The sequence below is a fragment of the Trachypithecus francoisi genome, unplaced genomic scaffold (genome assembly GCF_009764315.1).
Source record: "Trachypithecus francoisi isolate TF-2019V2 unplaced genomic scaffold, Tfra_2.0 Lachesis_group8, whole genome shotgun sequence".
NCBI classification, from domain to species: domain Eukaryota; kingdom Metazoa; phylum Chordata; class Mammalia; order Primates; family Cercopithecidae; genus Trachypithecus; species Trachypithecus francoisi.
The window spans coordinates 46757444-46784827 of record NW_022681473.1 but is presented as its reverse complement, the minus strand read 5'-3'; the positions used below and the strand labels follow the sequence as shown (position 1 = coordinate 46784827).

At 43.2% G+C, this 27384-nt stretch overlaps 2 protein-coding genes across 13 annotated transcripts in view; one reads left to right on the top strand and one right to left on the bottom strand.

The window, feature by feature from the left end:
• The first annotated feature begins 254 nt into the window (after nucleotides 1–254).
• On the top strand, nucleotides 255–4030 carry LOC117081266 (amyloid protein A). Of its 3 annotated transcripts, XM_033207095.1 has the most exons (5): nucleotides 339–405; nucleotides 489–549; nucleotides 989–1083; nucleotides 3254–3392; nucleotides 3780–4030. In XM_033207095.1, exons 3-5 carry the CDS (start codon nucleotides 993–995, stop codon nucleotides 3916–3918), a joined length of 369 nt encoding a protein of 122 aa, XP_033062986.1. In that variant the 5' UTR covers nucleotides 339–405; nucleotides 489–549; nucleotides 989–992; the 3' UTR covers nucleotides 3919–4030. The 3 variants fall into 3 exon arrangements, with proteins under 3 accessions (XP_033062988.1, XP_033062985.1, XP_033062986.1); XM_033207094.1 differs by lacking the exon at nucleotides 489–549 and having other exon boundaries at nucleotides 256–405; XM_033207097.1 differs by lacking the exons at nucleotides 489–549; nucleotides 3780–4030 and having other exon boundaries at nucleotides 255–405; nucleotides 3254–3396.
• Nucleotides 4031–11450: 7420 nt separating this feature from the next.
• Nucleotides 11451–27384, bottom strand: part of HPS5 (HPS5 biogenesis of lysosomal organelles complex 2 subunit 2) — a 46389-nt gene continuing 30455 nt past the window's right edge. For all 10 annotated transcript variants that reach the window (XM_033207083.1, XM_033207089.1, XM_033207082.1 and 7 more), the window contains 9 exons: nucleotides 26146–26223; nucleotides 24694–25271; nucleotides 20820–20940; nucleotides 20461–20616; nucleotides 19528–19647; nucleotides 18246–18359; nucleotides 16709–16815; nucleotides 14693–14963; nucleotides 11451–12691 (listed from right to left, as the gene is read on the bottom strand). In XM_033207083.1, the coding sequence (XP_033062974.1) occupies nucleotides 12631–12691; nucleotides 14693–14963; nucleotides 16709–16815; nucleotides 18246–18359; nucleotides 19528–19647; nucleotides 20461–20616; nucleotides 20820–20940; nucleotides 24694–25271; nucleotides 26146–26223 (1606 nt within the window). In that variant the 3' untranslated portion in view covers nucleotides 11451–12630. The remainder of the gene's footprint in view (nucleotides 12692–14692; nucleotides 14964–16708; nucleotides 16816–18245; nucleotides 18360–19527; nucleotides 19648–20460; nucleotides 20617–20819; nucleotides 20941–24693; nucleotides 25272–26145; nucleotides 26224–27384) is intronic.

The following is a 27384-nucleotide window of genomic DNA, read 5'->3' as shown; positions in this document are numbered from 1 at the left end:
AATGACCAGTATAGTCAGGAGCTGACTGAAGAGCTGCCCTCCACACCTTCCAGCAGCCCAAGTGCCACCATCACGGGGCTCCCACTCTCAACTCCGCAGCTTCAGCCCCCTCAATGCTGAGGAGCAGAGCTGGTCTCCTGCCCTGACAGCTGCCATGCACAGCAAACCTATCTTATTCCCACAGGTTGCACAACTGGGATAAATGAGCCGGGATGAAGAAACCACTGGCGTCCAGGAACTTGTCTTAGACCGTTTTGTAGGGGAAATGACCTGCAGGGACTTTCCCCAGGGACCACGGCCAGCTTTTCTTCCCTCCCAAGAGCCCAACAGGGAAGGCTCAGCATAAATAGCAGCCACCTCTCCCTGGCAGACAGGGACCTGCAGCTCAGCTCCAGCATAGATCAGGTGAGGAGCATGCCAAGAAGTGATTTTAAAACTTACTCTGTTTTCTCTTTCCCAACAAGATTGTCATTTCCTTTAAAAAACAGTTATCCTGGGGCCTACAGCCATACCATTCTGAGGGTGTCTTATCTCCTCTGATCTAGGGAGGTAAGCAGGGTCGGCCTGGTAGTACTTGGATGGGAGACCACCTGGGAATACCAGGTGCTAAAAGCTTTAAGAATAAAAAATTGTGATCTTACTTTGTGTTTATCCCATGTTGAGTTCTGTGCTGGGCAGAGGGAACACGCTGTAAATACGTTGTGGGGAATTACAGGCTAGTTGAGGGAGTGACAGTCTGGTCGTAACTCCCACCTTCCTCCATCAATGCCACGTTGGCATCCTCTTACACAGTCAGGCTTTAGGGATGATGGGTTCAGAACCAAGGGCTTCTGGCTCTGAGTGAGGTCCTGCTGCAAGGTTTCCTAGATGAGTCACTAAGATTCTAATAAGATCCAGTGGAAATAACCAGGCTCTTGTTGGAATATCAGTCCCAAGGAAAGCTGTGCCACTCTTGTGGGCGACTGCTTGACTTCTCCTTTCATTTCAGCACCATGAAGCTTCTCACGGGCCTGGTTTTCTGCTCCTTGGTCCTGGGTATCAGCAGCCAAAGCTGGTTTTCCTTCCTTGGTGAGGCTTATGATGGTAAGGCTTCAGAAGGTATGCAGGATTTCTGAAGAGAAGCATCATCCTGGACCTGATCAAATGGGGGAAATGATGCTTTTGGAAGGCTGCTTTTGAACCACAGAGTTGCTAGTGTCTGTGTTGCTAAGGCCTGTCATGAACTAGGGTTTGCTGGATTGCCCATCTTGGGTCTTTCAGAGGTGCTGGGAATATCTTCTTTCCCCGTAGTGCAGCTTCTCGGTGTGTTCAGCAGATGGCTCACGTTTCAGAAGCCGCTGCAAGGTGTATCAAAAACACATCTCCTGAGCCGTAAGGGACGGGAGATCCAGTAACAATGCACATGGGGTATTTTTGTGCTTTCTTAAGGTTTGAGCCGCTGCCTTAGGTTGTGGTACCCAATGTGCAGGATGTGCCGGGTGTCTGGGGAGCTGCTCAACAGCTTAGAGAGTCAGTTACTCAGAGAAAGAACAATCATCCTTTCCAGGAGCAGCTGAGCTGTTTGTTTTGAGTAGAAGATGCAAAATAAGGCCTGCAATTGGTATAAAATGTCCCTCAGCATAAATCTCATAAGAGGATGACTAAGGCTGTTGACCCTTCTGTCTTCTTTCTCCTTCCTCCTCTGATTTCCTAGTTGGATAATGTACAGAGCTCTTTAGCCTCGATCTGTCAGAGGCTCCCTTCCTGGTTTGTTCCATTTCCATTCCTTCTCCAGCCTTCTTGACAGGAGATGGGAACTGACGTGCATCAAACTCCCACAAGGATCAGAGCATTTTCTCATTGAATTTCAGAATGACTCTGTGAGGCAGGCATCTCCTCCTCTTTGAAGGTGAGGAAGCTGAGACTTAGAGCAGCTGAGACCGATGCCCAGGGACTTACTGCCAGTCAGCAGGTGGCAGAGCAGAGGTTTGAGCCCAGCTGTGCTTGAGGTCAGAGCTCTTGCCAGGTAGACGCATCACTGACCAGCTCCTAGAGCTTGATGGTTATGAATCTCAGGCACGCCTTGGCATCACCTGAACTACCCATGCCTGCAACTCCCCAACAGAGTCTGCAGAAACTGGCCTGGGGTGTGGCCTGGGCATTGGGACTTTCAGTTTCTCTCTCGGTGATTAGAGAGTGCAGCCAAGGCTCACACCTGTAATTCCAGCACTTTGGGAGGCCAAGGTGGAGGAATCACTTGAGGTCATGAGTTTCTGAGCAGCCTGGCCAACATGGTGAAACCCTGTCTCTACTAAAAAGAGTAAAATGTAGCCAGGCATGGTGGCAGGCACCTGTAATCCCAGCTACTCGGGAGGCTGAAGCAGGAGAATCACTTGAACCTGGGAAGCAGAGGTTGTAGTGAGTTAGATCGGCGCCAGTGTGCTCCAGCCTGGGTGACAGAGCGAGATTCCGTCTAAAAAAACAAAAAAAGAAAGTGCAGCCAAGGCCGAGCACCACTGCTCTATTGCTTCCTCAAGCAACCCACAGCATTAGTACAGACTACTGAGAAAGTGTTTAGGGACTTTTATGCTCCTAGCAGTCACTGGGACTCATGTCACAATGACGTGTATCCCATTTGTAAGAATATATACTTTAGGTCCGGGTGCAGTGGCTCACGCCTGAAATCTCAGCACTTTGGGAGGTCAAGGTGGGGGATCACGAGGTCAGGAGCTCGAGACCAGCCTGACCGACATGGCGAAATCCCCATCTCTACTAAAAATACAAAAATTAGCCAGGTGTGGTGGCACATGCCTGTAATCTCTTCTACTCAGGAGGCTGAGGCAGGAGAATCTCTTGAACCCGGGAAGTGGAGGTTGCAGTGAGCTGAGATAGCACACTGCACTCCAGCTTGGGCAAAAGAGTGAGACTCCGTTTAAAAAAAAAGAATACATACTTTAGTAGTCAGTGCGGAGGTGCTCTGTGTCTGCCACCTTTCTCAGCATCAGTAGTTCATGTCACCACCTCACTCCTATACACTCCTGGATCTTATCACAGACAGCTTCATTCTATAGCAGTGGCTCTTCACCAGGGGACCTGGAGAAGCCAACTAGGATAAGGAATGTGCTTCTCAACCCACGGTATCCAAGGCTGCTACGATCGCAGGCTGAAAGCTTGAAGTCAGTGGAAGATTTGTCCTTCTTTCATTCCCCTCTAAGGTGTTGTTGGAGTCTTCATGTTCTCCTGATGTCCCTTCTGCCTTTCCTTTCCTTTCCAGGGGCTCGGGACATGTGGAGAGCCTACTCTGACATGAAAGAAGCCAATTACAAAAATTCAGACAAATACTTCCATGCTAGGGGGAACTATGATGCTGCCCAACGGGGACCTGGGGGTGCCTGGGCCGCAGAAGTGATCAGGTAACTGGAGCTCCTGGGACGCCAGGGCTGGGTGAGCAGAGCTTGCCTGCCAATCAGAAGAGAGGCGAGCTCCTTGTAGAGAAGTTAGAGGCTGCAGACCCTCCTCCTCTTGCCCTCTCTCTGCCTCTGTGCTCGGTGTGAGGGTCTGAGTGATGGTAGGAGCAAGTGATTCCTCACCCTCTCCCTCTGGGTGCTGTTCATCTAGCCTAGGGGTGCCCAGCCTGGCTGAGTGGGGCGGTGTCCAGGCAGGGTCAGTGTTTTCACCCCTCCTTCCTTGGCCTTTCTGGGCTCCTCTCAGAGACCTCCCCTGGAACGGGGAGAATGGGAGGGTGGGCTCTTGTTCACTGGCCTGGTGATTAATCTCCCTCTTGCCTGCCTGGACTACAGCAATGCCAGAGAGGGTATCCAGAAACTCCTGGGCCATGGTGCGGAGGACACGCTGGCTGATCAGGCTGCCAATGAATGGGGCAGGAGTGGCAAAGACCCCAATCACTTCCGACCTGCTGGCCTGCCTGAGAAGTACTGAGCTTCCTCTTCAGTCTGCTCTCAGGAGACCTGGCTGTGAGGCCCTCAGGGCAGGGACACAAAGCAGGGAGAGGGCACACAATAGGTATCTAATAAATACTTAAGAGGTGGAATTTGTGGAAACTGTGTTATTCTTTGTGGTATAGACTGCCTGTTTAGTACGAAGGGGTGATCCATGCACATCTAGGGGAAGGTGGAGCCTGGGTGGGTGGGAGACAACTCCTGGGCACACAGGGCATCCTGGGCATCCCTGAGTTGAAGCAAGGGCATGATGAGTTCAGTGGCCACCCCCACAGGATCCCAGGGGCTTCAGCCGCATCCCACCCCATGTGAGCAGCTGCCCAGTAAGTTTTTAGGAACCCCAGCCACATTCCCAGTGAGTTCAACTGCACCCCGGCACGTTTTGCTGTCACCTCAATGGAGAGCTCCTTGCTTGTCAGCCTTGGCTTGTGGCACCCAGCAAAAGCTTCCTGCCACTCAGTGGCTACAGCCACACACTCTCCAGCAAGATTTAATCTCAGCCTTGTGAGGAGCCCCTTTCCCAAATCTATTTCTATGTTCTTTATCCCTTAGTAGCTAATCTCATGTTAGTTGGTAATAACTCTGTTAAACCCGTCCTTTTATATCTGTGGCTACATCGATCCATTGTCTTACACCACTCACCCACCCTCTCCCCCAGGTCATGCGGAGGCCTCGCCAGTCGTTTTATTGCTATTTCCAGGTCTCTGTGTGCCCAGACCTCTTCACTGCCCTGTCAGTTGTGTCCCGTCCCCTTCTCAACCTCCTGGCCTTGTCCTCAATGACCTTTCCATGAGGCTTTGGAAAGCCTCATCCCAAGAGTCCTGGCAACTGATACAATTAGTCTCATCAACACTAGCCCCTACTCCTGATCTCATTTTAAAATTTTATTTTCTTATTTTCTTATTTTTTGTTTAGGGACATCACCCTGCTTCTGACTGACCCAATTTTTAAAGTTTCTCTTTATTCTCCCTAAAGAATGGCTCTCCCATTTGTTTCCCTCATCTTTCTTTTCACTGACTTAGAATTCATGTCCAGACAAAAATTCCACTTCCTTGAAGAGCCTTCCCAGTAGCCATGAACCACACTCTAGGGCAGTTTGTGGCTCCTGAGCACTTTGTTCACACCTGCTGGTTCATCTTTACCCCCTGGTCTCAGAACTGGTTTTGTATGTCCGTTCCCCTGCTGGACTGGAAGTCCCTCTAACACAGCTAGCATTTGAACAGTTCATAAAAAACACTTTCATTTCTATGGTCCTGTGTAACTGTTCACAAGATACATTAGTCTCTCATTGTCATTTGACAATGTTTATTGTTCTAAAGAGGAAGCGAGACATGTAGGTAGACACAACACAATAAGAGCCTCAATACAGGCACACAGTGGTGGCAGTTCAAACTCTGCTGGAATATGGAAGGCCAATGAATAGTAACTAGAATCACTGCCATCTTTTACATTGCAATTGCAAGACTGTGTCCTATACTTTATATGCTTTATCTGATTGACACTGCAGAGAAACCTTTCATGTTCTCAGTTGGATAAACAGGTTTAGAGGTATGTGCTCAGGACCTTCTCCAAGGTCACACATGTAACAGGTGCAGAGCCAGGACTACAGGCTGGTTTGTCTGACTCCAGAACCTGCAATACACTGAACAAGGCCAAGAGGTTCAGCAGTGGAGATGTCCTCTCTTCTTCAGGAAGATAGGGAACATGGTAAGAGCAGTGAATTCCATAAGCATGGGACCCCATCATACTTCATTTTTTGTAAAATTAGTTCCTTGATTAGAAGCAATGCCTTTTGGTCTCTCACTATTGAATAAGTGTGGATGTGTCACTCTCCCTAGTACCCCAGAGTGCAGTTGGAGGCTTGCCTAGAAACTAGAGGTTGAGGATCCTTCAGTAGTTCCTACACCAAGCCAAAAGCCGTGCTGCATCTGGAGACAGGGTCAGGGAGCTCTGCTGAACACATGGGGAGGACATCACAGTGGGAGGAAAAGGAAGGAGGTCGTGTGGGGAGACAGAAGACCCAGCCTGCCATGATGGCTGGGTAACTACTGTTTCTTATCAAATACACCCTCAACTTAGATAACAGACTAAGTCTAGGTGATAAAACCTCAAAGAATAGCAGACTCTCCCCACTGCACCCGTTTCCCACCTCCGCCACCTTTCCACAATTCTTAGCAAGGATTCTCCTGAAAAGAAAGCGTGCATGAAAAGTCTTGCATGCAGGTATTTTATTTGGGGAATGAACCTGGGGAGCAGGAATGAAGACAGTGGAGTAAAACAGGGAGGAGCAAGGCCAATACAGGGACACATTATACAGCTGGCCATGCAGAAGAGCCACATAACTGATGCCAATGGGACCTTCAGAGGAACACATAAAAAGTGTCTCAGTGCTCTCCATTAGGAGTCCAAAATGAAAGGCACCTAGCAATTGGCTTCCATCTCCCTTTGGTCAAAGGTAGCCCCACCATTGTTAACTTTTCTGTATTTCTTGGCTATGCACACATGAGTGTCCAGTGGGTTTACCTGGAGTAGGAAGTAGAAGGTCCACGGAGCAGACCCAAAGCAAGGTGCTGCCAGGTTGTACCTGCATGAAATGAATCAAAGCCTATGGTGGAACTTACCGCTGTAGCAGTGGCTGGAGAAAGGGGAGGGGGCCAGCAGGTCTGAAGTAGTTGATAGGCTGCATCTGATACACAGTGCAAAGCTTTGCTTTTTGAAACTAAGGTCTGGACACAGCAAGTTCACTCGGGAACAAAGGAACGGATTGGATCTTAAGACTGAGAATAAAAGAGACAAGAAGAAACTATACTGGGTAGCCAAGATGGGGAAAGAGGCAGGGCGACTGGGAGAGACAGAGAAATGTAAACCACCATGGACTAATGAAACCTGCCATAACCCTTGTGGTCCCACACAGATGCCACTCCCAGGGGGAACATGATCTGGAGCACAGTGCTCCATAAGACACTGAAGGAATTTAGGGATGCTATGGGGCTTTAATAGGTTTAGGGACATGGTGACTTTCCTAGCAACAAGATTGTAACACACTACATAATCTTTTGCTTGAAATAACTTTTTTTTGTTCTCTTACAACATAGGTACTTTGTTAGAGGTTGGGATAAAATGAGGGTAATATGATGGCCTTTATGGTTAGGGGATACAAGGAATACATGAATCTTATGCCCAATCAAACCCACAAGGTCCCCAATGGAGATAAGTTCTGAGGACAATGACCAGTACTCTACTGTTGGTTGGGGTTTGGCCCCAAACTTCAAAGCAGAACTCCAGCAAGTTGGGCTGTATTGCACAGTCTGGGCTAGAAGTCTAAGAGGACTTCTTTCAAAATCAGTCTCCAACTCCTCAGATCACAAAGGCCATTCCAGTCAGTCCCCACCAGCACTGGAGGAAGCGAACCAGAGAGCATGAGCTTGTGTTGGACCGACTCAGAGCCAAGTTCCCATTGCACGCCTCATAGGCTTTTTCCAAAATTAGAAAAGGCCAGACAGACGGGTGAGACCTGCTCTCCTTCACTTCCATTAGTAGGGTAAGGCTAACTTGCTTTAACAAAGATACTCCAGGCCGGGCGCGGTGGCTCAAGCCTGTAATCCCAGCACTTTGGGAGACCGAGACGGGCGGATCACGAGGTCAGCAGATCGAGACCATCCTGGCTAACACGGTGAAACCCCGTCTCTACTAAAAAAAAATACAAAAAAAAACTAGCCGGGCGAGGTGGCGGGCGCCTGTAGTCCCAGCTACTCGGGAGGCTGAGGCAGGAGAATGGCGTGAACCCAGGAGGCGGAGCTTGCAGTGAACTGAGATCCGGCCACTGCACTCCAGCCTGGGCGACAGAGCTAGACTCCGTCTCAAAAAAAAAAAAACAAAAAAAAACAAACAAAAAAACAAAGATACTCCAAAATACAGAATGTGAAGGAATATACAAACTTATGTCTCACTTAACAGTTTGTGATGAGTATTTCAGCTGCCAGGGACTTCCGTTCCGTACTTTCAGGTTCCTTCCAAGTTGTTGGCTCTACCATACTTTAGACTGACCCTTGCTACTCAAAGTGTGATCCAAGGACCAGAAGCATCAACATCGCCTGGGATCTTGCCAGAAATGGACAATCTCAGGCACTACCCTAGATCCACTGTGGCAGTTAGGAGCTCCTACCTAATCTGTAGGAACTACTGCAAAATAAAAATGTGGGAACTTGTTGAGAAGCCAAAATGGAAAAAAAAGGTGGGGACCCTTGTCCATCAATTATTAAAAATTTCAAAACAGTGAAAGCAGAACATTAAACCAAGTGGGGGGCCCTCATAAGCTTGGGGTTCTGACAATTATATGGCCCTCGCATCTATGTGAGGCGGACAGAATCCTGAGGACATTTCAGCAGGTGGACATTGGGTGAAAAGCCACACCAGGGTTGAACAGGAACATATGCAAAAAGTGCAAAGTGCAGAACATACACAAGGAATGGAGGACCCAGGACAAGGGATAAACTTGGGCTCTGAAACTGAGAAAAAGTTTCAAAATAGATCACAGAGGGCCTTAAATGCCAAGCCCAAGGGCTTGGGCTGTACTCTGAAAACAGAGGGGAGGTGCTGAAAGTTTCTGACTGGGAAGTGGCATGACTGGGCCCCAAGAAGACAAAGCTTCTGGCAGTGCATCTGCAAGTAACTTCCCATGAGAGCAAGATAAACATTCTTTCTCAGGGGCTGTGGTGCATCTATACACCAGGAGGACTCAGTATCTACATCTCCGAACAGTGTGGGGGTGGAGGGCAAGTTGAGGGAGGTTAAATTAGTCCATTGAGGCCAGGCACAGTGGCTCACGCCTGTAATCACAGCACTTTGGGAGGCCCAGGTGGGCAGATCAATTGAGGTCAAGAGTTCGAGACCAGCCTGGCCAACACAGTGAAATCCCATCTCTACTAAAAATACAAACATTAGTCAGGCATGGTGGCAAACACCTGTAATCCCAGCTACTCGGTAGGCTGAGGCAGGAGAATCACTTGAAACCAGGAGGTTGCAGTGAGCCGAGATCACATCATTGCACTCCAGCCTGGGTGACACAGCGAGACTCCATCTCAAAAATAAAATAAAAATAAAAATAAACTAGTCCCTTGATCTATAGATTTCAGGTTTGGGGCAGGGTCTCTACCAATTGTATTTTTTTTTTTTTTTTTTTTTGAGACGGACTCTCACTCTGTCACCCAGGCTGGAGTGCAGTGGTGCAATTTCAGCCCACTGCAACCTCTGCCTCCCGGGTTCAAGTGATTCTCATGTCTCAGCCTCCTGAGTAGCTGGGACTATAGGTGTGTGCCAGCATGCCCAGCCAACTTTTTTTTTTTTTTAACAGAGTCTCGCTGTGTGGCCCAGGCTGGAGAGAAGTGGTACAATCTCAGCTCACTGCAACCTCCACCTCCCAGGTTCAAATGATTCTCCTGCTTCATCCTCCCAAGTAGCTGGGACTACAGGCACCCACTACTATGCCCAGCTAATTTTTTTTTTTTTTTGTATTTTTAGTAGAGACGGGGTTTCACTATGTTGGTCAGGCTGGTGTTGAACGCCTGACCTCAGGTGATCTGCTGCCTTGGCCTCCCAAAGTGCTGGGATTACAAGTGTGAGCCACCGTGCCTGGCCACCCATTCTATTTTTAACAAGCTCCTGTGGTGATTCTGATATGTAGCCAGGTTTGTGAACCACCTGACTGGGTGACATCTAAGATTGTTTACATTTATTGTGCTGAGATGAACTGGTGGCAGTAATGGGATGTCAGTGGTTAGAGGTGAAGAGAGGACGGTCACTTAAGACTGCTGTAATGGGCCAGGCGCAGTGTCTCACACCTGTAATCCAAGCACTTTAGGAGGCCAAGGGAAGTGGATCACCTGAGGTCGGGAGTTCCAGACCAGTCTGACCAACATGGAGAAACCCCGGCTCCACTAAAAATAATAATAATTATAATTATAAATTAGCTGGGTGTGGTGGCACATGCCTATAATCGCAGCTACTCGAGAGGCTGAGGCAGGAGAATCGCTTGAACCCAGGAGGCGGAGGTTGCTGTGAGCCGAGATGACGCCATTGCACTCCAGCCTGGGTAACAAGAGTGAAACTCCATCTCCAAAAAAAAAAAGACTGCGGCAATAGTCTAGGCAAGAAGTAATGAGAACGTGGGCTGGTGGCAAGAGACAATGGGAAAAAAATGACTAATGGAAAAAAACACCAGCAAGGCAGAATTGAGAGGATGTACTTAGTAATTAGAAGTGAGCATAGAGGAGGAGGAAGAGGCAAGGATGACTACTACAAGGTTTTGAGCCTTGACCAGGGGAGTCACAAATTTAACACATGCAAGGAAATTATTAATTTCAATTTTCATCTTCCCACTGTCTCTGGCTCATGTAAATCCAATGTCTATGGGTCTGATAACTACCAGGTCCAACAACGACATCTCAAACCTTTCTAACAAGAGCTAACATTATTACCTATACGCTATGTCACAGGCACTGTGCCCTACATTTCCATCTCCTTTAATTCTCACTAAAGAGGAGCTCTAACACCTCACTCTTTCTTTGTGCTATTCATTATCTCATCTAATCCTGAAAATACCCTGAATCAGAGCTACTATCATCCCCATTTTACAGATGAGAACACTAAAACTTAGAGAAACAAAGGAACTTCCCAAGGTCATGAAGCAAAAGAGAGCACAGATATTCAAACCAAGGCAGTCAGCCTCAGAAGACAAGCTCTCAGCCACTATGCTGCCCTGTAAAACAGTGGTCAGATCTGGAAACAAAAGCGAAAGGGAGGTAACCATGAATCACAATCTGCCTAGAACTTTCAGGCAAGTGAAAGAAAGACATAAGTTCTACTTAAAAACTAATACCCAAATAGACTGCGAGTTTAAATGTTTAACTGAAGAAGATTTTTTTTTTCATCTAGCCCAAAATGTCATGAAGGTGATGTTTGTTTGTTTGCCTTGGAAAATAAATTCAAGTGACAAGATTTGTTTTTGTTTGTTATACTAGAAATTTCTCTCCATATCCTTTATCAAATGAGAATTGCTGTGCCTTGAGAAAGTCTGTGAGGAAATGATTGCACAATTGTGCCAGTTCACGCTGTCTGCTTGCCATGGGACTTCCTCTGGGCCTTCTTGTAGTCACTGTGCTGACCGTAGACAGGGGCTCTCACCCTTATCTCAGTATAGACGCACATTTCAACATAATCCAATGGAGCCAAAAGGCAAATTATGCTAGTGGGAAGGTTTTCCATACTTCCCAGAATTCTCCCATCCAAGTACTAACCAGGCCCGATCCTGCTTAGCTTCCGAGATTAGATGAGATTGGGCGCGTTCAGGGTGGTATGGCCGTAGACTACTTCCCAGAATTCTAAGAATTCTCCTTTCCCTGACAATCTCTTTAATCCATGTGGTTGCATCATATCTAGGAGTAATGTGAAAGTTTAACAGTGATTTGTGTCCATATTCTCTGGTTGTGTTACAAATGAAAAAAAGTCGAATTGTTCAGTGTATCCAACACTTTACTTACTCCACATCTTTCAGCAAAAATGCTCACAATAAACCTCCTGTCTACATTCTGTTCAAATGAAAACTTTAGTCAAACTTTACATTTATTATTAATATAACATGCTATGTAAATGTACAGGAGCCTGACAAATGACAATCTACTTACATAATTTAAATAATACAAGTGCTTGCTGCAGTCTTTATTAGTACACAGCTTTATTATGGCTTCTTAGAAATAATTTTTAAAAGTGCATGATTCTTGTGGGCTACTCTGTTTAGGAAAGATTACAGATAACACATTTCTAAGAATGAATCAGTCAGCTGTATACAGGTTCAGATTAGAAAATATTAAATAAACACAGAGAAAAATATTTTAAATTAGCTTAATTTATATATGAAGATATTTTATTTAATTTATTTTTCAGACAGGGTCTTTCTCTGTCACCCAGACTGGAGTGCAATGGCACAGACATATCTCATTGCAGCCTGGACCTCCTGGCCGCAAGTACTATGCCCAGCTAATTTTTTTATTTTTTGTAGAGATGAGTTCTCACTATGTTGCCCAGGCTGGTCTTGAACTCCTGGCCTCAAGTGATCCTCCCATCTTTACCTTCCAAAGGGTTGGGATTACAGGCCTGAGCCACTGCACCCAGTCCCATTTTACTTAAATATCAAATTCAAATCTTCAGTGTTCTACTTATTTTGGGTTTGTTAATTCCATTATACAAGGTCTTATTTCAGTAATTTCCATATTGTGTCAGACAAGATATAAAATTAACTCAACTCCAGGCAATAATACTATCTGTCTGCATGTGACCAGAATGAAAAGCTTCTGCTCCCAACATGGAAGCCACAGTAAGAAAAGAATCTCTCTAATCCACTAGCAACAAGCAATTGATACCGTAGTTCGGAATAATACTAGGACATTAACATTCTAATTCCAGCAAACAAGGACTGACTCTTCAAAATTCAACTTTGGTTAAGAAACACTGAGGTCATGGATAAAGAGTCACAGATGCCAATGCCAAGGGTACAGACACTGACAAAAGTGGCCCCAGTAAGATGGCAGGATTTGGGGGTGGTGTCTTTCCTTTAATAACAAATGCATTCAGAAGGTTCAGGAGCATGATTTAGTTTTTCTCAAAATGTTGTAACATCCTGCTGAATCTTCTCCCACTAGGCCTGCTGGGACCAGAGAAACCGATCACATTTTTCAAGCATGCTTTGTATCAGGGCCCTGAAATCCCAAATAAAAGAAACAAGCAAATTTAGTTGTCATTGTTCATTCTTCACAGAAAACTTAAAAACTACAGAGTTTCAGAGGATTCAAAAAGTTGACTGACTCTGTGCATCCAAAGACACAATCCACAGAGTGAAAAGGCAACCTACAGAATGGAAGAAAATATTTGCAAATCATATATCTGACAAGGGATTAATATCCAGAATATCGGAGAACTCTTACAGCAACAACAACAAAAACACCCAACCCAATTCAAAATGGGCAAAGGACTTGAACAGGTATTTCTCCAAAGACAATTATATAAATGGTCAATAAGCATATGAAAAGATGTTCAACATCTCTAATCACTAGAAAAATGCAAATCAAAACCACAATGAGATAGTACCTGACACCCACTGGGATAGCTACTATTTAACAAAAAACAACAGCAAATGACAAGTGTAGGGCTAGCACATGGAGAAACTGGAACCCTCGTGCACTGCCAGCAGGAAAGTAAAACGGTGCAGTCTCTACAGCACAGTATGGTAGTTCCTCAAAACATTAAAAATAGAATTATCATATGATTCCAGAATTCCACTTTCAGGTATAAACCCAAAAGAACTGAAAGCAGTGTCCGGAAGACATATTTGTATACTCATATTCATAGTAGTGTTATTCACGATACCCAGGAAGCAGAAGCAATTCAAGTGTCTGTCAACAGATGAATGGATAAACAAAAGGTGGCATATATATACAACAGAATATTATTCAGCCTTAAGTAGAAAGGAAATTCTGACACATGCTACAACATGGATAAACCTTTAGGATGCTATACTCAGTGAAACAGGCCAGTCACAAAAGGATAAATGTACTAATTCCACTGAGATGAGGTATTTAGAATAGTAAAATTAATAAAATCAGAAAGTAGAACTGTGGTTGCCAGGGTTTAGTAGAGGAAGTAAGTTGCTGTTTAATGGGAGTAGAGTTTCAGTTTTGCAAAATGAAAAAGTTCTAGAGACTGGATGCAAAACAATGTGAATATACTTAATACCACTGAGCTGAACATTTTTAAATTGTTAAGATGATAAATTTTATGTGTATTATACCACACACACACACACACACAAAGACTGAGACATTAGGTATCTGGTAATTTTTTTTTTTTTTTCAGAGTTTCACTCTTGTTGCCCAGGCTGGAGTGCAATGGCATGATCTTGGCTCACTGCAATCTCCGCCTGCTGAGTTAAGCGATTCTCCTGCCTCAGCTTCCTGAGTAGCTGGGATTTACAGGTGTCCACCACCACGTCCAGTTAATTTTTTTGAATTTTTTTTTTTAGTAGAGACAGGGTTTCACCATGTTGGTCAGGCTGGTCTCGAACTCCTGACCTCAGGTTATCCACCTGCCTCGGCCTCCCAAAATGCTGGGATTACAGGCATAAGCCACTGTACCCAGCCAGGTACCAGTAATTTTTTTTTTTTTTTTTTGGAGATGGAATCTCACTCTGTCACCAGGCTAGAGTACAGTGGCACATTCTCGGCTCACTGCAACCTCCACCTCCTGAGTTCAAGCGATTCTCCTGCCTCAGCCTCCCAAGTAGCTGGGACTACAGACACGCACCAACACGCCCAGCTAATTTTTGGAATTTTTTTTTTTTTTAGCAGAGATGGGCTTTCACCATGTTGGCCAGGATGGTCTCAATCTCTTGACCTCGTGATCCGCCCACTGCGGCCTCACAAAGCGCTGGGATTACAGGCGTGAGCCACCACGACCAGCCTGGTACCAGTAATATTTTTAAAGAATCAAGGACACATCAGATTATTCCGGTTAATCTGAACAGCATCTTGGTCATGACTGTGAATGAAATATTATTTTAGCCTCTTCCCTTAATTACCAGTTCAGTCTCAGTCTCCTCATGTTAGTGATGGGTCGGGACTAACTGATCTCCACATCTACCTCTGAATGTCTGGCATTCTACCTTCTTCAAGTACCATGCAGAGGGTAGGACAAACTAGTATTACCTCTGCCTTTTCTCGGCAATCCTCAGGACATCGCAGGTTCTGGTAAACTTCTCTGACAACTCAAGGGCCAGACCACATTCCTGTAGCAGTAACCAAGCCCGATCTGGGCCCATGGCCTTAGCTAACAGAAGTGCCACATTCTCCACGTTGATAGGGGAAGGCCCATCACTGAGGCTCCCATTTAGTGACTCCTGGGGGGCTGGCCTCGTGCTCTTGTTCTGTATGAGATGAAGGAGAAGCTTCCATTCCTCCACAGTCTCTGGGATCCAACCTAAACACACACAGGGAAATGTCAGTTTGACCACTCTTAGCACACTGACTGGATACAAGAGATGGTCAAAACTGTGAAAATGTTTAATGCCAAAACATAAAAATATTCAAGAACATAATCTCATCACCCTAACACAAGTTGTTTTCTGAAAATTTGTTGTATAAATTGTTCATGAGAAAGAGAAGTCACAAAATTAACTTTGATTTTTTTTTTTTTTAAAGAGACACAGCGTCTCACTACCATGTTGCCCAGGCTGGTCTTGAACTCCTGAGCTCAAGCAATCCTCCCACCTCAGCCTCCCAAAGTGTTGGGATTATAGGCATGAGCTACCACACCCGGGCAGCTTCAGAATTCTTTCAACCACTCAGTAATTACCCAGGGCATATCCTATGCTAGGCACTGGATATGTAATGATGAACAAAAGAGACACAATCACGGTACTCTTGTGGAGCTTACAGTATAGTATAGGAAACAAAACTTAAACACATAAGTAAATATATACTTATAAAGTATGCTAAGCACTATGAAAAAAAAGAACAAGGAAGCATCAGAGAGAATGGCTGATAAGGGCTCTATGAGGAAGTGACATTGAAGCAGAAAGCTAAAAGATGAGACAAGCTTAGAGGACATATGCATGGGGCCCACATAATGTGAAAACTTGGAGTAGAGGCCATCAGAAATAAAGAGGCCTACACTTCTGATAAAGGAAACACGGAAGACAATGTGACACAGGAAAGAACTTGATGAATTCAATAAATTTTTCTTTTCCCTTTTCTTTTTTTTTCTGAGACCAATTTTAAAATTCAACACAAACCTAGCATGTTTCTTCTCCAAATATTCAAACCTTGGAAGTCTTCCTTGACTCTTCCCCCTCCCTCATTTGCTATATCCAGTAACAGCATGTCCCACCGCATTTGCCTTTGAAATGCCCACTGGATGTGCTCCTTTTGCTGCCCTACTAATCACCCTTTTTTTTGGGGGGGGGGCCACTCTGTTGCCCAGGCTGGAGTGCAGTGGTGCGATCTCAGCTCACTGCAACCTCCGCCTCCCAGGTTCAAGCAATTCTCCTGCCTCAGCCTCTCAAGTAGCTGGGATCACAAGCATAAGCCACCATGCCCAGTTAATTTTTGTATTTTTAGTAGAGATGGGGTTTCACCATGTTGGCCAGGCCTGTCTCAAACTCCTGACCTCCCGTGATCCACCCGCCTCGGCCTCTGAAAGTGCTGGAATTACAAGCGTGAGCCACCATGCCTGGCCAGAATCATCTTTAATTAATGAGAAATTAAAAAAAAAAAAAAGCCTAAGCACACATTTTGGAGGAAGTCCTTGGTCTGAACCCCAGCTCCAGCATTTACTATTAGTAGCTGTGTGATTTTGGGCCAATTAACTGTCCCTTCTGTACCTCAGTTATCTGGAAAGTGGAAATAATAGTAACTATCCCCAGAGTTTATCTCATTTAAAACAACATATGGAAAGCACATAGTATAGTGCCTAACACATAGCAGGCACTCATGAAATAGAAAAGTTGCCTGTAGTTTATTCTTAATTGTGATTTCGTAACGTATCAAGGACTATAGGTAAAAAACAAAAAACAAAAACAAACAAAAAAAACTCCACAAATGGGACAAGTAAAATTATATATTAAATTACGATCATTGAAAGGTTCACCAAATTTTTTTTGTTGAGAAGTCTGGAGTAACTTCTAAAAATTGACAACCAAGAGTAACCAGTTAGGATTGACATACCATCGTCCCCTTCCATCAGGCTCATATCATTCAGATACACAATATTGGTGAAGGCCTCTCTTCTTCTCTCCAGCTCCAAACAGAGAGTTAGATATCCAGGCCAGAAACTTTAAAGAGACCAAAGTTGAAGAAAGGAATAAAAGGCCATAAATTTATCTGGAGCTGTGCTGTCCAAAACAGCAGACACAGTCACATGTGGCTATTTCAATTCAAATTAATTAAAAGTAAATAACATCTGAAGGTCAGTTCTTCAGTTAACGTATTCACATTTAAAGTAGTCAATGGCTACACGTGGCTAGTGGCCACCATTGGACAGTTCAGTAGAATATCTCCACTATCATAGAAAGTTCTATTAGATGACCCTGATCTATGGAAAAAAAACAAAAAAAACTAGCAACAAATGCTGACATTTGAGGCCAAGCTCCAATTACAAGGCATTTAAAATTTATTCACTTTATAAACTTTAAAATTCAACACAAACCTAGCATGTTTCTTCTCCAAACATTCAAACCTTGGAAGTCTTCCTTGACTCTTCCCCCTCCCTCATTTGCTATATCCAGTATCAGCATGTCCCACTGCATTTTCCTTTGAAATGCCCACTGGATATGTTCCTTTTGCTGCCCCACTAATCACCAATCCACTCATATCTGAATCACTCCAACAGCTTCCTAGCTGGCCTTCTGTCTCCAGCCTTCTCATGTATGACATCAGAAATGATCTCTAGAAAGCTCCACTTTCATTATGCAATTTTTGCACCAAAAAGTTTAGTCTAAAAGGGTCTCTACTGATAACCAAATACTTCTGCCAGCTTTCAAGTTTGCATTATCTTGTCACCCACCACCTGGCCAGACTCAGCCCTCATTATCAATGAACAAATATGTATCAAATGCCTACCACTATACAAATTAGATATAGACATTATGAGGGAAAAGAAAGACACAAGTCGCTATCTCCAAAAGTTTATAATCCAGGTGGAGCCATAAGGCAGCATCACCAGGCAATAAATAACTGACTGAAGTGTGATGTGGATAATAAACAATGTCAGTTTTCCACGCCCTTGCTCTCTCTCACCTAACTCACCCTCTCCTGGCTCCTTTATAAATACAAATCCTACCCAGGTTTGAGGTTTCATCTTCAAAATCTCACCTCCTCCCTGAGTCCTTCACCAGCGATTCTATTGAGCCCATTTTGATCTCTCTCTTACTATATTAATTATAAAACCCTGTATCAATTACAAATGGTATCACACAATCTGGTGCTTAATGAAATACTATCCACATGCCTGAGAACTGGGGCTGGCAACTAAGCAGAGGGAGTGCAGGGGAATTAGCAAAAGGCTATACAAAAAAAAAAAAAGCACGAAATTTAAATGGAAAAAACACATTTAATTTACTATCACTTAAAACAAAAAGGTGCTTTTAAATAGCAAAGAGACTCCCCAAATAATAATGTGTATAAATTCAGACCCTTAACTATAAGGTTGTTAACTGAAATGTTTTTAATCTTAACTTCAGTTTCTAAGAAAATTCTCACTTACCCACAAGACCTGCAGATGTCTGTCATTTTCTCTTTGGTTATAAAATCTGCAGGAAGCTTAATTAGATGAAGGATCAGCTGACTGTAACCCCAGGAAAGTAAGTGTGAATGAGGCCTATGAAATGAAAAATCAGTAAATCAGATAGGAAATAAACTCTAGAAAATGCTTACTAAACACCTAATAGGTAAGAATAGAGTTTAACTGCATTCTACTACTACATTTTAAAAACATTGCTATTTGGCTTTTGAAAAATTAAAAACATATTTTTCCTATAACCTGTTTATTTTTAAAGATTAGATACTTCAGGTAATCAAAAGCAAAAGAAATTCTTTTTTGATACTTTAGGTAATCAAAAGCAAAAGAAATAAATTATTTTTTCTTCTTTTAATTCTATCATTCCATCACTCACAGATAACCACTGCACATCCTTCTAGACTTTTTGCTAGGAATATAAGACTGGCATTTGGGGGTCTTTTAAGAAGTTTCTCCTGGGGGAAAACACAAGGAACAGTTCTGACACAAGTAGCAGTGTGTAGTTTGCCTGAATTTTATTTTATTTTTAAAGTCCTAAATCAGGTCAGGTTATGTCTAGAAATTCCTTGACAAATGTTTAGGAAGAAAACACTTACATACCTATCTCCCTAACCCCCCAACCCAGTTTTACCCTCTCACAGGCTATCATCAAGGTCTCTTAATGTGGGCCCATGAAAAACCTGCAGGGGGTCAGTTGTGCACAATTTTGCAAAACTGCATTTTTCTAAAAGGAATCATCAGATTCTTATAGGGTGACCCCAAATAATTTCAGAACCACTAAGAAATATACTTCATCTCATTACTACCATGACTTGGGTCAGTCTCTTCCATAGCTATTCCTAAAGTGAGCCCAGAACGCCATATGTGAATAAACCAGTTCCATTCCAAAGGAACACTGGAGCTTAATCCTTAGAAATAAGACTCCTAGCCAGGTGCAGTGGCTCACGCCTGTAATCCCAGTACTTCGGGAGGCCAAGGCAGGAAGACCCCTTGAGCCCAGGAGATCGAGATCGGCCTGGGCCATATCCCGAAATCTCATCTGTACAAAAAATTAGCCGGGCAGAGTGGCGTGCTCCTGTATTCCCAGCTACTCAGGAAGCTAAGGTGAGAGGGTTGAATCACCTGAGCCTAGGAGGTCAAGGCTGCAGGAAGCCATGATCTCAGCATCACATTCCAGCCTAGGCAACACAGTGAGATCCTGTCTCCAAAAAAAAAAAAAAGAAAGAAAGAAAGAGGACTTCTTCTGTACCTGGGATAACCTTCATCATCCATTGTGCTGGTGCTTGGTGGAGCATCAAGGGACACTGCCAAAAGCAGCCAATCCAACCTTAAAGACTCTGGTTGCAGAAGGGACTCAAGAAAAGATGACCTAAGAGAAAGTTGGGGAAAAAGTCACCAATCTTCACGCTAAGAAAGGAAACATAAAACGTGGGGAGTGTGAAGAAAACCTGATTAAGAGATGAATACAGTAGAAGAAATAACTTGAAGACTCTTCTGCTACAAAATGTCTAGAAATGCTGGCGACTAAGCTCTAAGATAACAAGGAAAATGTCAAAGGGCCAAAAAAGAAAAAAAAAAAAAAGGAAAGAAAGAAAGAGACAAGTAAAAACTAGTGTGGCCAAGGTAGGAAGATCACTGAGGCCATATAGTTTGAGGCTGTAGTATGCTACGATCACACCCGTGAATAGCCACTGCATGCAGCTTGGGCAACATTGTGGCAAATGTGAACCAACCAAAAGAAGAAAGGAGGAAGCTGCTAGTCTAATAAGCCAGAGGCACAGGTCACAAGTGTTACAACCATGAGGGGATAGAAAATCAGACATCAGCCTAAAAAGAGAAGAGCTGGAATTGAGATCTATGTCAATAAAAAGGTAGCAGTGAATCTACTCACTGCAAAGACAATAAGAAGCTTATCTTCTTAGTCCAGGCCCTGAATCAAGGCATTAATTTTGCACTGGTCTGAGAATCTCTGAGAGGGAGGGAAGAAGTGTGGTACATGCACATTTGTGATGTGTGCTGTGACATGTGGCAGAATGTTACAAGGCTGCCCAAATCCTCCTCTTCCATAGTAGGTGCCTCAACCCCTTGGTAATTAACAGTAACAATGTGACACCTGCTTATAAAAGAGAAACAATGCCCTATCAAAAGAAAGGAGAGTCTGCAAATATCTTCTTCTCCTCACCGCTGATCTTCAGGTCTTGATTTCACCAGACTGTCTAAATAAGCCAAAAAATCAGCAGGATGACGATGACAAAGTTGTATGATATCCGAGGGCAAAATGGATGGATAGAACTTGATTAAGGATCGAAGAGCAGATTCCCCAAACTTCTCATACAACCTGCATTTAAAAACAAAACACTTTAATCCCTAATTTCAGTGAAATGATATAACTTGGTTACATTTAGGTTACTTACTACAAATGAAAATAAATATACTAACAGAAGCTGCCTTATATGCAAATGAGTAACACGTTAGAGACTAAAATACACACAAAAAAAGCATGTGCTTTAGTTCATAAAAACAATATATAGGACAACTTACCGGGTAGCATAAACAACCAACAACGGACTATCAAAAGGAAACTTGTCATCTAGTAACTTTAACCTTGTTGGTAGATCTCCTTCTTCCATCTCCATATACACAGGATTGGAACTTGCCATTTCTGAAATACAAAGCATACCCTTTTCCAAACTTTATCTCTTAGATGGAAATATTCAATTTATGAACATGCTCATTCAGAAATCATCAGTCACTTACCTACTGTGTGGACCTATTATGTGCAAGGCCCAATGTTTGTTAAGCATTGTAGGAGAAACAAATAAAAGAACAAGAGATGCAATCTCTACTTTTAAGAACCTTAAAATCAAATTGGGAGGCAAACCATATTAAAGGTTTTAAATAAGACAAAGGAACATATAATTAATACATCAGTGACTATTACTCTTAAAATAATGAGTGTCTAGGGCTATATATAGTGACCGTCCATATCTACACACATCACAAAGCAATATACCTAGTTACCATCAATGCCAAGTTGCTCAGTTTTTTCTAGAACTAGTATTCCTACTCCATCTTTTAGAATTAAATTCAGTGAAATTAATTTTAAAATATTTGACCTATTTTTAAAGATACCAGTATAGCAAATATTCAATCTCTGAAGAACAAAAGATTTGACTTTTTGGAATAGCCAAAAGTCATTTAAAATCAAGTCTGGTGAAAGAAGTGAGTGATGATCTAAAACTACTTGTGGTTTAAAAAAAAAAAAAAGTATGAATCTAAAGTAAAGTAGGTTTTTTTCCAAGTAGTTTTCTTTTTTTAGTTTTTTAGAAACAGAGTCTCATTCTGTTGCCCAGGCTGGAGTGCGGTAGCGATCACTGCAACCTTGAACTCCTGGCCGTGTGTGTGTGTGTGTGTGTGTGTGTGCAGCGACAGGGTCTTCCTACATTGCCTAGCTGCAATGCCTGTGTGTGCACACACATGCACATGTATGTGTGGAGAGACAGGGTCTTGCTACGTTGCCTAGATGCAATGCCTGGGTGTGTGCGTGTGTGTGTGTAGAGACAGTGTCTTGCAACATTGTCTAGGCTGGTGTGTGTGTGTGTTTATGTGTATGTGTGTGTAGACAGGGTCTTGCTACATTACATAGGCTGGTGTGTGTGTCTCTGTGTGTGTAGAGACAGGGTCTTGCTATGTTGCCTAGGCTGGGCAAGTAGTTTTCAATTGGCTCTGAAGGCAAATCCCAAATAACAGTTCCAAAAGCTGTTTCCTATAATTATAATTAGAAGGGTGAGGGCTACTTACCAGGTTCTAAAAGCCAACATTCAATTTCTGATACATGTTTTTTTAAAAAAGTCATTTTTTCCCCAGTCTCATTGTTTCCTATTTGACTGTGTCAGGCAATAAGTACTCTAAAGGAATTCAGAGGAGGATGCCATTCAGAGGTTTGGGGAAGCCTTATGACTGCGTGCGAGCTAAACCAGACATATTCACTTAAACTCAAGTAAGCAGCCACATCACTCAAATTGCCCACCATGCTTCCTCTAGCCAGCACTGGTAGTAACAACTATCACTCTGGCTGACGGAGACTCTTTTCTGCTCTTCTGTGACTGGGTATGATCACATAATAGAGACAGATGCAGTAAATTTACAATGAGAAATAATGTCACACATTTGTGAGGAGAAATAACTTGTTTCTTATTTTACACAAAAGACAATCTACCTCAACTCAGAAAAAAAAAATTGTATTATGCTTTTAACTGCTGTATTTGAATTAAAGCAGATCTGTAACTATAGATCCACATTTCTAGAAAGCTAAAATATCTTTCAGTTGACATAAAAACGTTTCTCTATTCACTTTTGGTAATGAATGAAAAGTTTGCTTAAAGTCTAAATCAATTATTAGAAATATGGCATCTGTTATTCAAGCAGAATTTGGAATTAAGAAAATTCACTTACTCAAAAACATGGAACTATGGCTGCAGAAAGGTCAATGCATATAGTTTTTAGGGTATGAGAGCTGGTTTCTATTATATGTCAGGAGGGCACATAGTGTGACCTTCAGCCAAGGTAGATACTGCTGGCTGTGCACCAAAGTTTCTGAGGCAGACATGTAAGCAAGTTCTTCACCTATATTCATTCTTTTCCTCCTGGACAGATTACATTTCCCAGTTTACTTTACAATTAGTTGGGGCCATATGACGGAATTTTCACCAATGGAAATGTATACAGAAGAGATGTAAGTCACTACCAGGCCAGGCCTGTAAGACACCACGTTCTACATGCTTTCCCCAGACATAGCAACCCAAACACAACCGCAACCCTTAAGGGAAGCTGGAGCTGAAAATAATGGAAGGAACTTGGAATGCTGGAATGCTGAATTACCACCTGGAAGACAGCTACCCACTAACCTGCAATATCTGTCCTGGACTGTTACATAAGCAAGAAACATACTTCTATTTAAGTCCGAGTTACTACATTATGAGATATTTATTACAGCAGTTTAGCCACCTAAGATCTCTCTCTGCCTCAGATTGCTTACCTATAAAATGAAATAACACCATCTACTCCCAAGATTATTGTAAGGATGAAATGAGACAATGCTGAAAAGTGTTTACCATAGTATCTGCCACACAATAAGTACCCCATATAGTATTTCTGTATTAGTAAGTTACATGAGAGATTTTCTTCTTTTAATACATCTGCATTTACAAACATTTTACTTTAACCTCAACTTCCCCAGCACTGCTCTACCATTTTCTGAACATCATTATGAGAGAAATGAAACTAATTTCTAGGGCCAGGCATGGTGGCTCACACCTATAATCCCAGCATTTTGGGAGACCAAGGTGGGAAGACTGCTTTGAGGTCAGGATTTCAAGACCAACCTGGGCAACACAGTAAGACCCCATCTCTATAAAAAAATGAAGAAATCAGCGGGTACAGTGGCACACGCCTATAATCCCATGACTCAGAAAACTGAGGCAGGAGGATTGCTTGAACCGAAGGGGTCAAGGCTGCAGTGAGCCATGATCACACCATTGCATTCCAGCCTGGCCACAGAGTGAGACCCTGTCTCTAAAAATAAAAAATAGGGCCAGGCACAGTGGTTCATGCCTGTGATCTCAACACTTTGGGAGGCCAAGGCAGGTGGATCACTTGAGGTCAGGTGTTTGAGGCCAGCCTGGTCAACATGGCAAAACCCCGTCTCTACTAAAATACAAAAATTAGTCGGGCGTGGTGGTGCACGCCTGCAGTCCCAGCTACTTGGGAAGCTAAGGCAAGAGAATCTCTTAAACCCAGGAGGCAGAGGTTGCAGTGAGCCAAGATGGTGCCACTGCACTCTAGCCTGGGCAACAGATTGAAACTGTCTCAAAAAAAGTAAAATAAATAAAAATTAAAAAACTAATTTCTTATAATCCAGTTGTAAATGTAACCAATGTCTGAAAAAACTATTAAAAGTTAAAATGAGGCCAGGCATGGTGGCTCACGCCTGTAATCCCAACATTTTGGGAGGCCGAGGCGGGTGGATCATGAGGTCAGGAGATCGAGACCATCCTGGCTAACATGGTGAAACCCCATCTCTACTACAACTACAAAAAAAATTAGCTGGGCATGGTGGCGGGCGCCTGTAGTCCCAGCTACTCAGGAAGCTGCGGCAGGAGAATGACGTGAACCCAAGAGGTGGAGCTTACAGTAAGCCGAGATCGCCCCACTGCACTCCAGCCTGGGCGACTGAGCAAGACTCTGTCTCAAAAATGAGAAAAAAAAAAGTTAAAATGAATGGAAAACAGAATGAAGGGCTGACCAGAACAGATGTGACTTTCTACTTAAATCTTTTTTTTAAACCCCAAAATTCAAAACTGCTACTGCTTTTTTATACAAATTTCTATCTTTGATAAGGCAATCTGAGTATTACCTTTCAATCCTTCAATAAAAGCATCCCAAACAGAAGGGCTATTACTGTAACTAAGCTTGATGCTCTCTTTTGCTCTTTTCAAGTCCAGGAGAAAAAAGTACTTCTTCAGGAATTGGCAAGCCAGAATTTCAGGAGAATACTGTTGCAAAGTGTGGTCCGCATGTCCACTGGTGCTTTTGATCTTAGAATTCAATACATTCAACTCCAAACACAATGTTGTCAATTCAGCCAGGTCGTTCTGAAGACCACTTGCAATGGCGCATGGAGAACATATTTGAAACAGGTCATCCAGAGACTCCCGTGGACTCCTTACACATTCACATGGTGTTTTATCAACAGTTTCTTCATTGCCTAAAGAGTCCCTTTTTTCTTCTTCATTATCTTCATCTAATATTCCCTTTTTTGATTCATTAACTAATAGTACATCCTGGTTCGATTTCATGGATGAGTTGTCAGTATCTGAAATGCCTGAAAAGTCCTTCACGGCAAATGTTTTTTCTAAATATGAAAGCCACTCCTGTAAAACCATTCTCAGAGACTCAGATTCAAATAAAACCAGAGGGTCCTGTAGCTTGGTCCTATACAAGACAGACAAGTATGAAATTTGTTTCATGTGTTTTTCTTAAAACAAATTAATTCAAGCTAAATTAACCTAACCAATGTAACATACTCATCTGGAATAAATGTTACTTTTCAACTCTTTCAATAAAAACTTTCTCAACAAGATGACAAAACAGAGAACATAAACTTGGCAGTGTTTAGTAATCCCCCCCTCTTTTTTTTTTTTTTGGAGATAGGGTCTTGTTTTGTCACCAAGGCTACAGTGCAGTGGCACAAATAAAGCTCACTGCAGGCTCAAGTGATCCTCCCGCCTCAGCCTCCTGAGTAGCTGGGAATACAGGCACATGCCACTACACCAATCTACTTTTGGTATTTGGGGTTTCATCATGTTGCCCTGGATGGTCTCAAACTTTTGAGCTCAAGCAATCCACCCACCTCAGCCTTCCAAAATGCTGGGATTACAGTCATGAGGCACCGCGCCCAGCCTAATTCTTCAATTTCAATTCCAGATGAGGCTACCTCTGCCCCAAACTATCACAGGACCACTACTGATGGACTCAGAAAGTCATTCCCATTCTGGGCTTGTGTTAAGGCTGCTAATCTTCTCAGAAGTTTTACACACAAAGCTAGGAATACTGAAAGTCAAATACCAAAAAATTAACATGAAAAAAATCTTATTGCTGCCAAGAATGAAAACTTCAGTGCCTGGGTTTTTCCTATTAGTCCTAGGAAGGCAACTTGGACTTAATAAAAGGAAAGACCATTTATAACAACTTCTCTAATCAACTATATATTTCACATAAGGCCCATAAAAAAGTTACGATATGATGATTCATTTCATTTACTAAACTGCCTTGAGAAGTCACTATAAAGGTTTCTCATTATACTCACATTGCTTCCGCTGTTGCTACTTTAAGCTCCTGGAACCTGTCTTCTTCTGGTGGTGGACTAGTTACCTCTTTTTCTTCCCTAAGAAAATGTGAAAAATAACAATAACATTCACAAGAGTTAGAGGGGATCAGAGTTTTTTTTTTGAGACAGGGTCTCACTGTTGCCCAAGCTGGAGTGCAGTGACGTGATCTCGGCTCATTGCAACTTCCGCCCTCTGGGTTCAAGCAATTCTCCCTGCCTCAGCCTCAGAGCTTTCTTAGACAAATATTTCTTTTTCTTTTTTTTCTTTTTTTTCAGACGGAGTCATGCTCTGTCGCCCAGGCTGGAGTGCAGTGGCGTGATCTCTGCTCACTGCAAGCTCTGCCTCCCGGGTTCGCACCATTCTCCTGCCTCAGTCTCCTGAGTAGCTGGGACCACAGGCACCGGCACTGTGCCCAGTTAATTTTGTTTTTGTGTTTTTAGTAGAGATGGGGTTTCACCACGTTAGCCAGGATGGTCTCGATCTCCTGACCTCGTGATCCGCCTGCCTCGGCCTCCCAAAGTGTTGGGATTACAGGCGTGAGCCACTGCGCCCAGCCCTTAGACAAATATTTCTTATCCTTACTAAATGGCAAGTATTATACTCCTGTTACATCAGACGAATAGATGAATAGAAAAGGTGGTCCTTGGCCTCAAGGTGGTAAGCTCCAGTAAGCTCTCATTAGAAAGAAAGGCATGCAAACAACTAAGCATAATTTAAAAGAAGAGTAAGTTGAATACCAAAGAGCAGCTCTTTAAAGAGCATTGTGATATGAAAGCAGAGAAGAAGAAATAATTTTTCTGAGTAGGGAAAGCGACAGATTCCTATGGAGGTATTATTTGTGTTACAAAAAACAGTGGGAGAATACTCTGGATAGAAGACATAGCATGAAGAAAGGTAGTGAGGTGTCAGAGTACACACTTAGTTCTCTGATAGGAGTGAAATTTACAGCACTTAGAAAATGTGCCTGGAAGCTAGCTACGGTCAGATAGAAGGCTGCATTAAATGTCATGTCAAAAAATCTGTACTTTTTTTTCTATAAACACATGGATTCACTAAGTTATTCTGAGGATTACAAATCTTTTATTTCATCTGACTGTCCAGATACACTGGTCCCATGGGTTTCTCTCTTAATTCCTGGGTAAGTGCTGAATTTGCTTGCATTTAATACCCAGATTCCCTGAACTGTAAGGCAGAAGCCAGAAAGACAAGATACTCCA